General features: G+C 34.6%; 1 protein-coding gene across 1 annotated transcript; it reads left to right on the forward strand.

Annotated features, from left to right (window-relative positions):
* The first annotated feature begins 1647 nt into the window (after positions 1-1647).
* naalad2 (N-acetylated alpha-linked acidic dipeptidase 2) lies at positions 1648-16774 on the forward strand. Its single transcript, XM_051130121.1, has 19 exons — positions 1648-1800; positions 2457-2562; positions 3296-3482; positions 5511-5612; positions 6014-6139; positions 6220-6406; positions 6476-6569; positions 6905-7000; positions 8516-8601; positions 8703-8822; positions 8903-8985; positions 10999-11062; positions 11173-11240; positions 11315-11403; positions 11514-11604; positions 11694-11958; positions 14230-14311; positions 14460-14552; positions 16390-16774. The coding sequence occupies exons 1-19, from the start codon at positions 1719-1721 to the stop codon at positions 16580-16582; spliced, it is 2214 nt and encodes a 737-aa protein (XP_050986078.1). The 5' UTR covers positions 1648-1718; the 3' UTR covers positions 16583-16774.
* The last annotated feature ends 444 nt before the right edge of the window (positions 16775-17218 follow it).

A 17218-nucleotide genomic window follows, 5' to 3' on the forward strand; every position in this document is an offset into this window, starting at 1 on the left:
AATGTAAGTCTATGGGATTTTTGGTGGTTTTGGTAGTCTGGTTTACGAAAACTGTAAACCGGATCAGTCTGAAAAGATACAGCACACCGAGTCAGACCAGTCTGAAGGTCTGGGCCGAGTTTGGTGGTTCTAGCTAGAAAACTCTAGGAGGAGACAGATTCCGAAATTTGGCTCAGAAGAAGAATAATAATAATATTCTTAAATAGTAGATCAGTAAGTTGGCTTTCTCAAGCCAACTTAATAATATGTTAAGACACCAATTTGCAATTTCAAGCACCAAAACAAGCTGTTTTGTACAGCTAAAAAATAGTTGCACATTGAAGCCAAACCCATAAAATTTACCCCACTCTTACAAACAATTGGAACATCAGTTCAGTCTTGATAGTGAGTCATGGTTACTTCTTTTCAACAATTTCTTTTTTCTTTTGGTTTCAACTCGAGTTGAAGAACAAAATCCCCCTCAAGCAATTACTAAACAAAAAGCATTAAAGTATTTTATTTACTTTACTTTTGTAAATAAAGAGCTAGACAATGACGTATTCAACCTTGATAAAGATCTTAACCGACAGAGCACAAACTACTTACAGCTGCTACGGATCTTTTCACAACCTCTTTTTTACTTATTCTCTTTCAATTTTGTGGTTCCTGAAACATTAAATGTATAATACACGTGTACCATTTTTCTTAGAGGGGTTTATGGAGACCAAATGCCGAAATGTATGAATAAATAAATAACATTTTGATTAGTTTTAATTAAAAATACTTTATTTTATTCTATTATTTTTGCAGGTTTGGTCCTTGGTTGCAGCGAATAAATGAATCAAACAGGGGCCAACGGCGCCATCTATTGCTACGCGAGTGCCAGAGCCGAGATAGTTGGCTCTATTTTCATTTCACGCATTCATTTATGCCAGTAAACCACATAAAAACTACGAAACTAGAACAATAACCCCTACACCCACAGGATTCCTCTCTTCTCTTGCATAATCCCGGCGCATTCCTTTACTTCCCGAGCGCGTTCACGCTTCAGCAACGCACACCGGCCAACATACCGCAGCTGTCCAAACGATGGCAAATGAGTTCGGTTTATGCACATTTACACCTTACTTTTACTAACATCATTAGTGAGTCACTGAAATTCTAATTTAAGATTCACTATGTGCCCTAACCGCATCTGTGTGCTCGTTTGTATGTTATTGTGGCCCTGTGTGAACTACAGACAGTTGAACACTGAACCGGCGATGTTCGATTCGCTAAAGAATCATTCTTCAGAATCGGTTCGTTTTAATGATTCGATAGAATCACAACTTTTATAGTGTAAATATGTTGAAATAATACTAAATGTTCCGTCTGAAATAATCAATGTAACTGATTAGTTTAAAAGTATAAAAGATGTAATATAAAGTATAAATATGTGGTTGTTTTCAAATAAATGTTTTAACTGAAAACTGGTCTAGCTTAAATTTGGCTTTTTAGTTTGCTTTCATCAGCGATGTTTAACTAAATATTGGTGTCACTGCAAAACTGAACGCGTAAAACGCGGTAACTTTTATTTTGCTTGATAAGGCAAGCGAATTGGTGAATCAATTTTCGCTCAAACGAACCGATTCGCTGCAATGAACTAATGAACACAAACCAGCGAAGACCCGCCTACATATCGCTCTCCTCTTAGTACTCGTTTGCCAACTTTCAGCTCGTTATGTGCGGAGCTTAGTCAAATGGGATCTGAGGAGAAAATAATCAGCTGGATCTGCCGGTTCACGGTTATTTCGGCTTTCTTTTTGATTGGCTTTATTATTGGTGAGTTCCTCTACCTTTGTAAAAATATTTATAATTATGTGCAATGCCTGTCGTGATTAATGCAGAGTCAGGTTGTTTAAGACTGTCCACTGTGCATAAGTTTTCCAGAAGATAGCAATAAAACAAAACAAAGTTGTTAAATACTGGGGACCCTTCAGATTCAGCATTAACTTGTGGATTTATTTGCTAATCATTGCTTATGGTCAAAAACAATTTCAGGTGTTTGATACCTGTTGTTCTCACATGTCCAGATCTCATGCGCTGCATTCCACAGGTCTTGAATGCCTTTGGGACAGGTGTGACTATACTGAGATTCATCTAGTTCCAATAAAGATTTTTGATGGAAAAACACTTTTATTTTGGATTTAAAAGTGCACAATGTTGAATGAGATTTTCAGAGGTCCCACAATTATGGAAAAACTAGAAATATCAAACAATTTTAACATCTTTAAAAGTGATGGAAATTTATTTTGGCAATACCTCTTTTTCTATTAATGTTCGACTCTTAAATATTGCATCAATAATACTCTATTGCATTTGTGATTAAACAGCATTCAGAATTCATCATACTTTCTCTAATGCAGATGAATCACTAATGTTTTTCAGACATGGTTTTGGTATAACAGGTGTCTTTTTCTCATAACTGCTGTTCTCAGGTTGGTTTGCTCGACCTACTACTGTCAATCATGGACAGGTATCAAAAAGCTTCCTGCGTGACTTTCTGGATGAGATGCAGGCAGAGAATATTAAACACCATCTCAGGTGGGAAAACGCTGCCTAGCTGTCCACATGGCCTAGATAAACTATTCCTGACATTATTAAATGATATAATTAAAGGATTAACTCACCTAGAAATTAAAGTTAGCTAAAATGCAATCACTCTCAGACCATACAAGATGTAGATGAGTTTGTTTCTTCATCAGATTTGGAGAAATGTAGCACTGCATCACTTGTCTACCAAGTGAGTGAATGGGTGCCGTCAGAATGAGAGTTGATAAAACAGCTGATAAAAACATCACAATAATCCACACGTTATCCACACCATTCCAGTACATCAATCAAAATGTTTTTAACTTTTAACTGAAAAAGTAATCTTGTCTGAATCAGGAGAGAAATCTGCACTAAAACAGCTCTGAACAAATATGTCGGTGGATTTTGATGTGAGGAAGATGGACTTTTTCACTGAAGAACGTGTTATTACAGATTATGATCAGTTTGGACTGGATTATTGTAATGTTTTTATCATCTGTTTGGATTCTGACGGCATCCATTCACTCCAAAGGATCCATTGGTGAGCAAGTGCAATTTAATGCTAATTTTTTTCAGAATCTCCTTTGATGAAGAAACAGGTTTATCTACATCTTTTTAGTTGCTGCATCACTATTGCTTTGAGTGCATATCTGCATTGAATGCTACTCTAAAACATACAGATTGCTAACCTAGCTTTTAAGACCTAGATTATGTCTCTCGCAATTCACGTTTGTCACCTAAACAGGAAGTTCACAAAACTGCCCCACCTGGCTGGATCGCAGCAGAATCTGGATCTGGCAGAGAAGATCCGGTCTGAATGGATGGAGTTTGGGCTGGACTCAGTGGAGCTAGTGCCATATGACGTGCTGCTGTCGTATCCAAATAAAACAAGTCCCAATTACATCTCCATAGTGGACCAATTGGGAAATGAGGTACATACTGACAACCAGAAACCCAAAACATTTTTTTTTTCTTTTGTAGAATCTTAAATTAATAATGGTAGACAGCTGTATACACTTTCAGGATCGATCAGTAATATTGCATAATATTAAAATTAAGTATTAATTTTAGCAGTTCATGTGTAAATATATAGAGCACCCTTCCTTCTAGATATTGCAACAGACGTTGCAAAACCCTTATCAGTCAACCACTAGTTTGCATACTCACTTGTACTAAGAATTGCACTTAGTTTGCAAGTCTACATGCACTTCTTCAGACCAGAGTACAGACATCTGTACTCTTTTAGAACAAAATTCCATTTGACAAATTTTTAAACATTTTTTCAAATAGAATTAGAATTTTTAGAACAAAGAAGGCCTGATGATGTCATAGGGGAAACTTTTAAGTTCCACAGAGAAAGAACTCAATATTCAGTAGTTCTTTAAAAAGCCATTTATGTACTTTATGTGCTTTCAAGAAACCAAAACAATATTTATAATGTGTATATAATAAAATGTGACACCTTTTAATAGGGTTCGACAGATTATCGGCACCGATATTAAGAATTTTTATAGTTATCGGTATCGGCCATTTTCAAAACCGATTTGCCAATAAAATAATTTAAAAACATTTAAAGAAAGTTTTTGTCAGAGCCCATGTCATTCTTAATTTTGAGATTAATTTTCATTTTTACATCAGACATATATATCAGTTTAAAATATCGGTTATCCTTATTCTTGATCTGTAATAATCGGTATGTGCATTGGCCCTAAAAAAAACACATATCGGTTGACCCCTAATTTGACCCCTTTCGTGTGTTTACAAAATCTGCACATGCAAAACATCATTTTGGTGAAACATGCATAAGATTTAAGCTCCTTGTGTGAATATTAAGGAGTAAATAATTTCTCACTTAGTATCATTGTGAATGAACATTAGGGGTCGACCAATAAGTGTCTGTATAAAAAAGAAAATTAATGTCAAAATTAAGAATAATAAGGGCTCTGACAAAAACTTTCTTAAATTATTTTTAAATAAAATCAGTTTTAAAAATGACCGATACCGATAACCAATAAATGTTTAATATTGGCGCTGATAATCAGGCCTATAATCGGTCAACCCCTAGATCAAATGAATTTTAAAAAAGTCACTTCAGAATAAATAAAAAGAGACAAAATCATGTATGTGACAATGTATTTTTTGCATCACATTTAGCTTATCAGTTTTGAGTTCTGCTTCACAGATCCTGTTCTTCAGAAGCAAATATATCAATATAAATATACTGTATTCACAGATATATAGAAGGGGAAGTGGCCAGACTAAACATAAGTTTGCCAAGGCACGATGATTTCACATTAATTCATATTTTAATGTGGTGTGAGATTGCCATAGAAAAGCAAAATAAAATGACAGAATATTTATTTTCAATGCCGTTAGAAAGTTCAGCCCTGTATATTTATACTGTGCATTAGTGGTTGACCGATTATCGGCCTGGCTGATTATTGGCGCCAATATTAAGAATTTTTATAATTATTGGTATCGGTCATTTTTAAAACTGATTTGGCAATATTTTGGCAAATAATTTAAAATCATTTTAAGTACGTTTTTTTTTTTTTTTTGTCAGAGCCCTTATTATTCTTAATTTTGACATTAATTTTAATTTTTACACCAGACATATATATTGGTTGAAAATATCGGTTATCGGCATCGGCCCTGAAAAACACATATCGGTCATAATCAAGCAACTCAAGCCTTAAACAGCCTTAAACCCTTAAACAGCCAAAAATGGTTCTACAACATAAAGAGAACCTGTAGAGTGTGCATTTGTTCTTTGGAGTGTGTCTGTGTGTGTTTTAAGGCTATTTATCTTGTCATCAGTGAGGCTGCGAGTAACCGCTCCAGCTTGGTTGCAGTTGTGACAGGTCAAAGTCCATGACTGTGTCTGTGGATGTTTTATAGTGATTGCAGTGCATAATCTAATAAATAATAAAGGTGTCTACATGTCATTTTTTCCTTGTCAGATCTTTAACACCTCTCTGGCAGAGCCGGTCCCTGAAGGTTATGAAGATGTTACCGATATCGTCCCTCCTTATAGTGCTTTTTCTGCAAAAGGACAACCAGAGGTGATGCCTGAATTGAACTTTCTATTCATCCAAAAAATTTAAAAAATAAAATGCATCACAGTTTCCACACAAATATTGGGCGGCACATCTGTTTTCAACAGTTGAAATGTTTCTTGAGCAGCAAATCACCATATCATTATGATTTCTGAAACATCATGTGACATTGAAGACTGGAGTAATGATGCTGAAAATTCACATTTGATCACAGAAATAAATGATATTTTAACATATATTCACATAGAAAACACTTATTTTAAATTGTAATAATATTTCACATTTTTAATGGATTTTACTGCATTTTTGATCAAATAAATGCAGCTTCGGTGAGCAGAAGTCTTCTTTTTAAAACATTAAAACAGACTCCGTAACTTACAGAAGTAAAATGAACCTGCTGTTTGTAGGATGAGCTGGTTTATGTTAATTACGGACGGACGGAGGATTTCTTTAAGCTGGAGAGAGAGTTGGGAATAAATTGTTCAGGAAAAATCGTCATCGCTAGATACGGGAAAATCTTCCGTGGGAACAAGGTGAACAATGCTTCACATAAGAAATATAAACTATGGACTTGGAATTACATTTGAATAAACTAGCTTACATTTGTTTGCAGGTTAAGAATGCAATGTTAGCAGGAGCTAAAGGGATCGTGCTATTCTCGGACCCTGCGGATTATTGTGCGGACGGCGTGGAGCCGTATCCCGACGGCTGGAACCTGCCAGGAGGAGGCGCTCAGAGAGGAAACGTGCTGAATCTGAACGGGGCGGGAGACCCGCTCACACCTGGATACCCTGCCAAAGGTCTGTGTTTGTGCCACAGAGACATTCTCCATGAGATTACTGTCTTAATCATTGTGTTTTGTCTCATAGAATATACCTACAGACCTAGTCTGGAGGACGGAGTAGGGATTCCTAAGATTCCAGTGCATCCCATTGGATATCATGATGCGGTTCACCTGCTGCAGTGAGTCGGCCACTGCTAAAAACATTTGAGACTAACTAATAAAAATTAAGACAGTCATATATTTATTATTATAAATATTTAAAATATTTTATTTTACAATATTTTACAAATATTCTTATTTTATTAATATTTTAAAAAAATATATTTTATTTAATGTGTATATTTTTTAATTATTTTAAATAATAATAATATTTTATAATTTAATAAATTATTTGATAATCATATTAAATGAGGAAAATCAAGCATGCATGTGGGAATAAACCAAATTTAATCAAATTCTTGATTAAAAAGTTTCTTAGTATAATGAACTAAATTCACTTTATCTCTTCCTGTAGGCATATGGGAGGACCTCTTCCGCCGGATAACTGGAAAGGCGCCCTGAACATCTCGTACCGAATTGGACCAGGATTTGTGGACGGTTTTAATCAGAAGTACGAGACTTCCTTCCTGACAAACACTTCTGTAAATTCACAACGAAACATACAGTTTATGTTTTTCAACAACATGTCTTCTGTCAGACAAATGGATAGAAAACATCCAGAAGACACATGCAGTTAAAGTCAAAAGTTTACATGCCCCTTTCAGAATCATTAAGAATGTTAATAATTTTACCAAAATCATACAAAATGCATGTTATTGTTTATTTAGTACTGACCTGAATAAGATATCTCACATAAAAGATGTTTACACATAGTCCACAAGAGAAAATAATAGTTGAATTTATAAAAATGACCCATACGTTTGATTCTTAATACTGTGTTGTTTTTTTTTGGTTTACTGATAGTTGTTAATGAGTCCCTTGTTTGTCCTGAACAGTTAAACTGCCCGCTGTTCTTCAGAAAAATCCTTCAGGTCCCACAAATTGTTTGCATTTTTGTGTATTTGAACCTTTTCCAACAATGAGTGTATGATTTTGAGATCCATCTTTTCACACTGAGGACAACTGAGGAACCAAATAAGCATATGCAACTATTACAGAAGGTTCAAACGCTCACTGATGCTTCAGAAGGAAACACGGTGCATGAAGACCTGCGGGGTGAAAACTTTTTGAATTTGAAGATCAGGGTAAATTGAACTTATTTTGTCTTCTGGAAAACATGTAAGTATCTTCTGTAGCCTCTGAAGGGCAGTACTAAATGGAAAAATATAATATTTAGACAAAATAATAAAATCTTCATTCTGTTCAAAAGTTTTCACCCCCCGGCTTTTAATGCATGCTTTTTTTCCTTCTGGAGCATCAGTGAGTGTTTGAACCTTCTGTAATAGTTGCATATGACTTGTTCTCAGTATGAAAAGATGGATCTCAAAATCATACAGTCATTGTTGGAAAGTGTGGTAAAATTACTCAATTACATGATTACAAAAGTTCTTACATTTCAAAGAAAAATGATGAAATAATACCTTTATTAAAGATTTAAACAGTGATTTCATGTTTAGTCAGACAGTTAACTAAATGCCCAATCTAAACATTAAACCCAGCCCATGTTTGACTTTTAACCCCAAAACCTGTGATCTTGCTGTTATGAAGTATGACTTAAACTTTACACAATCATAATCAGCTTACACACACATATTCGTGCACTCTTGGTAATAGTTAACTCGTTTTTATGCATGATGTCAGCAGCACTGAGAGGTTTGTGCACTCAGCGTTCTCAAAGAGAGACGGCACACATTTGTTTCCCACAGCACACACACACACAGATTCAAACAACATCACATACACACTTCTGTGGCTCTGTTGTTTTTCTGTAGTGAACTCTGGACGTTGGCCAATTTGATACAAAGGCCTTGTGTTTGGGGAGCCCATCACTCACTCACACACATTTAGCCTAATGAAGGCTGTATTTACATTTATGCATTTAGCAGATGCTTTTATTTATGCAGGGTAAAGTTAAAGACTAGAAAGTACTGATTCCTAATTGAATTTTGTCTTTGTGAAATTTCAGTAAAGTGCGTATGAACATTTACACCAACAATCAGGTGACCCGTATCTACAACGTGATTGGCTGGATCAGAGGAGCGGTGGAGCCAGGTGATCTGCTTATCTGGTTTTATTTTGGAGTTGTGTTACTCTTTTTGAGAGTTTTTGTGAAGTTTTATGCTATGTAGTTGAGTTTGGTTTTGTATGTTCAGACAGGTACGTAATTCTGGGAGGTCATCGTGACGCTTGGGTGTTTGGAGGGATTGATCCCATATCAGGAGCTGCTGTGGTGCACGAGAACGTGAGAGCAGCTGGGAAACTCATGAAGAAAGGTGTGTGTTGTCTAGTTTGATGCTCAACAAAACAGCTTTGTTTTTTAAGTTAAAATGATTTTTCTTTGTGTGTGTTTGAGGTTGGAGGCCAAGGAGATCGCTGATCTTTGCCAGTTGGGACGCAGAAGAGTTTGGTCTGCTGGGATCCACAGAATGGGCAGAGGTACAAATGAATGAATGAATGAATGAAACAAATACAATAGAATAAATGATTAAATGCATTAAAGAATCAATGAATTAACAATTGATTGAATGATTGTACAGAAAAATATTAAAGGAAGGAATCAATTAGTGAATCACTGATTGAATGAATGAATCACTGAATCAGTAAACACATGAATGAATACTTGACTGAATTAACAAATTCCTGACAAATTAAATTAAATAACCACTGAATGACAAAAAATGAATGAATGAACAGTTGAATGCAAAATGAACTCTTGACTGAACAAAGGAATCAGTGAATGAACAGGATGATTCACTAATTGACTGATTGAATGAACCACTTATCGAATGAATAAATGAATGAATGAAACAAATACAATAGAATAAATGATTGAATGCATTAAAGAATCAATGAATTAACAATTGATTGAATGATTGTACAGAAGGAAGGAATGAATCAGTGAATCACTAATTGAATGAGTGACAAAAACATGAATGAATAAATCACTGAATCAATGAACACATGAATGAAAGTTTGACTGAATGAACAAATTTCTGACAAATTAATTAATTAAATAACCACTGAATGCAAAAAAAATGAATGAATGAACAGTTGAATGCAAAAATGAACTCTTGATTGAACAAAAGAATCAGTGAATCACTGAATAAACAATGATTTGCTGATTGAATGAACCACTGATTGAATGAATGACATAAATACAATAGAATAAATGATTAAATGCATTAAAGAAACAATGAATTAACTTAATTTTATGATGAATTAAAAAAACATGAACTATGCATGGGTGAACCACTAAATCAATGAACGAATAAATGCTTGACTAAATAAACAAATTTCAGACAAATTAACAAATTAAATAACCACTGAATGGCAAAAAATTGAATTAATGAAAAGTTGAATGCAAAAATTAACTCTTGATTGAACAAAAGAATCAGTGAATTACTGAATGAATAATGATTCACTGATTGAATGAATGAATGAATCATTAATTGAATTGGTGAAAAAAATATTCATTAATGAAGGAATAAATCTGAATGAATGTAAAAAATGAATTAATAATTTAATAATAAATTAATGATTAAATGAACCACTGAATCAATGAACAAATTAATGAGTGCTTTACTGAAGACAAATCAACAAATTGAATAACCACTGAAAGACAAAAAAACATTCATGAAAAGTTGAATGCAAAAATTACCTCTTGACTGAACAAAAGAATCAGTGAATCACTGAATGAACAAAATTATTCACTCATTGACTGATTGAATGAACCACTGATTTATTGCACAAATGAATGAATCATTGAATTGGTGAAAAAAATCGATTAATGAAGGAATAGATCTAACTGAATTAATAATTTTATGATGAATTAAAAAAAAAAAAGAATGAATTGTGAATGAGTGAACCACTAAATGAATGCTTGACTGAATGAACTAATTGTAGACAAATTAACAAATTAACCACTAAATGACAAAAACTTAATGAATGAACAGTTGAATGCAAAAACAAACTCTTGAACAAAAGAACCAGTTAATCACTAAATAAACAGAGTGATTCCCTGATTGATGAATGAATCATTGATTAAATTAATGAAATGCAAGAATGAAGAAATAAATCTGCATGATAAATTAAAAAATGCATGAAAGAATAGCTTAAAATCACATGAATGAACAAATGAATAAATGCCTAATTGAATAAATTAATGACAAATGAATGAGTCATTGATTAAATTAATTTAAAAAATGCATGCATGAATGATTCATTAATTGAATTAACTAAAAAATGCATGATTGAAAAAAAATCATATTAAATTAATAAAAAATTAATAAAAAATGAATGCATCAATGAACAAATGAATAAACGCTTGACTGAATGAGCAAAATAACCACTAAATTAATGAACAGTTGAATGCAAAGGCTATTATTGCATTATTTAATTGCATATCTGTAATCAGTACTTCAGTGAGCTGTTGCATGTGTGTGTTTACAGGACAAAGCCAGAGTCCTGCAGGAGCGAGCCGTGGCTTACATCAATGCAGACTCTGCTATTGAGGGTAAGTCACACAGACACACACACTTCATTATGAGTATCTCTGTGCTATAAAGTGTTGATCTCATCTGTAAGTATTCAGGTCTCTTGTTCAGATACTGTGTATGTGTGCAGGTATGTACACACTGAGAGTCGACTGCACTCCCTCCCTACACACTCTGGTTTATGACATCACCAAGAAGGTGAGATTCAGTTTATCTGTCTCATCTACTGTATCTATGTGCATGCAAATCATGTTAATAGTGTGTTTCTAAAGGTTTCTAGTCCAGAGGAAGGAGAGGAGGGCATGACTTTATATCAAAGCTGGCATAAACGAGACAACTCCACAGAAAGAGATGCACCATGGTAATGAAGAGAAGCTTCAGGACGATCGCAATTGTCTATGAGAACATCTGATGATTAAAGATACATGACTTGTCTATGCAAACGTGTGTGTGTTTTTGATCTCCCTGTAGGATCAGTAAACTGGGCTCTGGGAGTGATTTTGAAGCGTATTTCATCAGATTAGGCATTGCGTCTGGAAGGGCGAGATACACCAAAAACAGAGTGAGTGTTTGTGCAGTTAAAAAAAACTTTTGTTACACACTTAGCATTTAAAATTAGCTTTGCAACCATTTTCCACCTTATTTCCCCAGAAAACCGAACGCTACAGCAGTTACCCTGTGTACCACAGCGTGTATGAGACCTATGAGATCGTGGAGCGATTCTATGACCCGAGTTTCCGCCGGCTCGAAGCCGTGGCCCGTGTTCGCGGTGGACTGATCTTCAGTTTGGCTGATTCCATGGTCTTACCTTTGGACTGTGTGGAATACGCCATGTCACTCACCAAATACGCCGAAAGCATTTACCAGCTGGCAGCGAAGCATCCTGCTGCCATGCAACAGTACAGTGTCTCATTCGGTACACATACTATCCATCTATTTAATATGCAAAATTACGATAATCATAGAAAAATAGTGTGCGCACACTCTTAAATATTAAGGTTCCAAAAGTGGCTGATACCAAAGAAAAAACATTATTTTGACATTCTAAATAAACTTTTTCCAGTCAAAAGAACCTTTTGTGCTTTGAAAAGGTTCTGTGGATTTTAAAGGTTCTTTAGGGAACCATAGATTTTATTTAAAGGGTTTGTACAAGGTGTCTAAAGTGCTTGAATTACTTGAAATTTAAGGCCTAGAAAACCTTTGAATATAGCAATATTCCTGAAGAGGTACTTAAAAACTGCTTGAATTATTGAAAGGCAATATATAAATGAAATAAGATTTACGTAATTTAATAAACATCAGATTTTTTTGCTTATTTCAGTTAATGTCTTAAAACTAGCAAGCTAAACCAGTAGTAGTATTGACAAATGTAGTGTAAACATGTCTGAACGAGCGAAAAGACAAAAACAGATGAACCGAGTCAATTAAGTGAGTCATTTACGCTGGAACCGCTCCGATTGATTGAAACTTGTGCCATTGATCAGTCATTTCAAGCGATTTACTTATAAAAAACCAGATCAAATTAAAAGAGCTGTCGTTCGACATCGCTTGTATTGATTTAAAAAGCATGTATAATGATAATTTTAGAAATTCCGAATCAGTTAAACTTTTGCGATCAAAATGCCATCAGGATGATTCACTGTTTCGAAGGACTTCAATCACATTGCGTATAGCGAATCATTTAATTTAGATGGGAACTTTGGAGCGGGTTCATGAATCATTTTATGGATGAATGATTCGATCTGAATGATTCGCGATTCATTTCAGATAAGAACTTGGAGTGTGGATGGCGAATCATTTCATTTCGATCCTTTGAAGCGCATAGCGTGAATTATTTGTTTAGATATAATTCACTAAACAAATGAATTCGGAGTGAGTTTGTGAATCATTTGATTCAGATCGGAACTTTGGAGTGGGTTCGTGAATCACTTCACGAATGAATGATTCGCGATTCGCGCTCCGAGTCCTGATCTGAAATGTTGGTTCGCGAATCATTATTCATATCGGGATTTCAGACTAGTCTTAAATTATTTGATTTAGTTAGGACTATTTTCATGAATCATTTAAGACTGGTGATTCGCAATTTATTTAAAAAAAGTGATGGTGGGGCGAAGATGCTAAATTTGATTTAGATCGGAACTAAGGTTCATGAATCATTTCGCAAATGAATGATTGAGTTATCCTTTTTGGAAATGATGGTTCGTGAATCATTATTCAGATCGGGATTTTGGAGCGCAGACTGCGAATCATTTGATTTAGTTCGGAACTTTGGAGCGGGATCACGGATCATTTCGCGAATGAATGATTTGATTCAACTGGCCCCTGATCTAAAGTGATGGTGGGGGGATTTCGGAGCGCGGATCGCTAATCATTTGATTTAGATCGGAACTTCGGAAGTTCGGAGCAGGTTCATGAATCATTTCGCAAATGAATGATTTGCAGTTTGCGCTCCGAATCCTTTTTTGAAATGATGGTTCGCGAATCATTATTCAGATCGCGGACTGTGAATCATTTGATACAGTTCAAGAATTTGTAACATGTATCCTGAAACTATAGTAACCAAAAATGTAATATTTACACCTTAGAAGACACATAGGATATATATATATATGTGTGTGTGTGTGTATATATATATATATATATATATATATATATATATACACACACATTTTTTTTTTATTTATTTATTTATTTTTTTAAATTAACAGAGCATCAGATTCAACTTTGAATAAAAAAGAGGTTTAGAAACAGATTTTTGTTGATGTATGTGACATTTAGCTAGCAGGAAACACAAATGAATTAAATAATTTTTTCCTGGATTATATTATTATATAGTTATATTTTTACTCTTTTGAGTAGTCAAACAATCCAAAGAAAAAATCTGACCAAAATGTCTCTGAGGCAAAACAAGTGAAGGACATCTTCCTCAGAAGAGTGACAAAACCAGCAACTCACTGCAATGTCTGACTCATATTATAATAATGTTCACAAGCTTTTTGTGAAATTTGGCTGACCTCATTAATCTGTTGTTTGACCTCTTTATATTTAAGGAGAGAACTAGTTTACAAAGTCGCTCATCACTTGTTATGATTTTCAAGGGTGTAGAATTGAGTAGAGATGCTATGTCTCTAATATGACTATTTTCATTCCAGATGCAAAGATCTTAATTTATCTCCTTTTGTTCCAGATTCTCTCTTCTCTGCAGTCGGGAACTTCACGGTCGCGGCACGAGACTTTCATCAGCGTCTTGACAAGCTCGACACCTCTAAGTATGTCAAAATGACAGACTAGGTTTTCAGACTAAGTTTGGAATTGTATTAGTGCTGTTATAGAGTCTGATGGTGTGCTCTTATCACATCTCATTCCTCGTGATGTCTGTTTCTCACAGCTGTAATCTTATCTGTATCTGTCTGTCAGTGCTCTGGCCGTGCGGATGGTAAATGATCAGCTGATGTATTTGGAGAGAGCGTTCACTGATCCGCTGGGTTTGCCTGGAAGACCGTTTTACAGGTAAACACAATCTGTGATGACACTGTTATGTCATAACATAAACTCGGTTTATAGTTATAGTTATCTAAAACCATAAAATAAACATTTTACTAGAATTGTTACCTTAAAAAACCTTGGAACTTATTAATATTTCAGTTGCCAAGACCACTTTTTATTTAAACTTTTAGATCATTTTATTTAGTTTAACTTAATGACTAAAGTGAAATGAAAATAAAATATTGAAAAAAAAAAAAAAAAAAAAAAAAAAATTTAAACTAAAATTAAAATGAAAATTGAAAATATAAAAATAGGCTGGTTTTAGCTGTTTTTTAGCCGAATCAGCTGGTTTTAACTGGTTTAAACATGCTAATGTTTAACCATAAAACATGCTAGCAACATGCTAGTAACTAACTAATCATGCTAGAATCACGCTAGCAACATGCTAGTAACTTGTAAATCATGTTAGAAACATGCTAGCAAAATCATTTCTACAACATGCTAGTAACATGTTAATAACTTGCTAATTGTGCTAGAAACAGTCTAGCAACATGCTAGTAACTAGCTAATCATTTCTACAACACGCTGGTAACTTGCTGATTATACTAGAAACATGCTAGCAGTATGCTAGTAACTAGCTAATCACGCTAGGAACATGTTAGCAACTTGCTAGTAACATGTAAATCATGTTAGAAACATGATAGCAATATGTTAGTAACTAGCTAATCATGCTAGTAACATGTTAATAACATGCTAATTGTGCTAGAAACAGGTTAGCAACATGCTAGTAACTAGCTAATCATTTCTACAACATGCTAGTAACTTGATTATGTTAGAAACATGCTAGCAGTATGCTAATAACTAGCTAATCATGCTAGGAACATGCTAGCAACATGCTAGTAACATGTAAATCATGTTAGAAACATGCTAGCAATATGTTAGTAACTTGTTAATAACATGCTAATTGTGCTAGAAACAGGTTAGCAACATGCTAGTAACTAGCTAATCATTTCTACAACATGCTAGTAACTTGATTATGTTAGAAACATGCTAGCAGTATGCTAGTAACTTGTAAATCATGTTAGAAACATGTTAGTAACAAGCTAATCATGCTGGAAACATGCTAGTAACTTGTAAATCATGTCAGAAACATTCCAGCAACATGCTAGTCACTAGCTGATAATTTTTACAACATGCTAGTAACTTGCTGATTATACTAGAAACGTGCTAGCAATACGCTAGTAACTAGCTAATCACGTTAGAAACATGCTAGTAACTTGTAAACCATGTTAGAAACATGCTAGCAACATGCTAATCATTTCTACAACATGCTATTAACTTGCTAATGATATTAACATCAACCAGCCTGATTACCACCTATAGCATCCTAGCAACTTAAACTTTAAAACTTTTAAACTTGTCTACAAACTTTACTCTCTAGCTTGAAATAGAAATCTTTTGTAACATTATAAATGTGTTAATGTCATTTTTAATGCATCTTTGGTAAATAAAAATATTAATTTCTTTAAAAACACACACAAAATCTTACTGATCCCAGAACAGATGAGTTACGCACTCAAGTTTAATACTTGAGATTAGTGGTTTGTTTAAATAAGTCTGAACAGCAGAAACTGTGCTAGCATAAAGCATAAAACATAAGTTTTGACATATTAGATCTCTAAACAACTTTTTCTAGTTATAGTCCGCTTCTATTCACAATACCAAATTTAGCAATACCTGTACTTCCATTTAGCCACTAATAACCCTTCTGCTGTTCTGAGATCAGTTTAAGTATTACCTGTTGTCTGATTACATGTTTTTTTGCACAACTTGTTTGTCTTTTCTCTCTCACCTCTACCAGGCATATCATTTTTGCGCCCAGCAGTCACAATAAATATGCAGGTGAGTCTTTCCCAGGGATTTATGATGCTTTGTTTGACATTGAGAATGCGGCGGACCCGCAGAAGGCCTGGGACGAGGTTAAACGCCAAATCAGCATCGCCGCCTTCACAGTCAACGCAGCTGCAGAGACACTAAAGCCTGTCGTCAGCTAGACGGCTTCCTTCACTTTTGGTTTTCAAAACATGCTGCGGATATGGGACTATAACGTGTCAGCAAAATAGTTAATATGTCAGTGTTTTATCAAGTGCAGCAACTACAAAGGGAATATTTCACCCAACAATGAAAATTTGCTCACAATGTACTCACCCTCAGGCCATCTAAGATGCATTTGAGTTTGTTTCTTCATCAAATTTGTAGAAATGCAGCATTGTATCACTTGCTTACCAATGGAGTGAGTGGGTGCCGTCAGAATGAGAGTCTAAACAGCTGATAAAAACATCACAAGTAATCCACACCACTCCAGTCCATCACTTAACATCTTAAGAAGACAAAAGCTATGTGTTTGTAAGAAACAAGTCCATCATTAAGGCATTTTAACTTAAACCTGTTGCTTCTAGCCAAAATGTGAGTCTGTAATCCATAATAATGCGTAATAATATTATCTTCTGTTGTCTCTCACATCAAAATCCACCTACATATTTCTTTAGAGCCATTTTGGCAGTGCTTGATCTATGTAGATTCCTCTCCTGATTTAACCCAAACCACTAAAAAGCAATATTATTGATTATAGACTCGTGTTTTGGCCGGAAGCAGAGGTTTGAAGTTAAAACACATCTTAATGCTGGGTT

This window comes from Labeo rohita, chromosome 15 (assembly GCF_022985175.1).
Source record: "Labeo rohita strain BAU-BD-2019 chromosome 15, IGBB_LRoh.1.0, whole genome shotgun sequence".
NCBI lineage: Eukaryota > Metazoa > Chordata > Actinopteri > Cypriniformes > Cyprinidae > Labeo > Labeo rohita.

Bases quoted from the DNA above. Each gene is read 5' to 3' on its own strand.
- naalad2 (XM_051130121.1), top strand. From the start codon at position 1,719: ATGGGATCTGAGGAGAAAATAATCAGCTGGATCTGCCGGTTCACGGTT. The intron at 6,407-6,475 runs GTCTGTGTTTGT...TTTGTCTCATAG, and splicing joins ACCTGGATACCCTGCCAAAG to AATATACCTACAGACCTAGT. The intron at 7,001-8,515 runs GTACGAGACTTC...GTGAAATTTCAG, and splicing joins GTGGACGGTTTTAATCAGAA to TAAAGTGCGTATGAACATTT.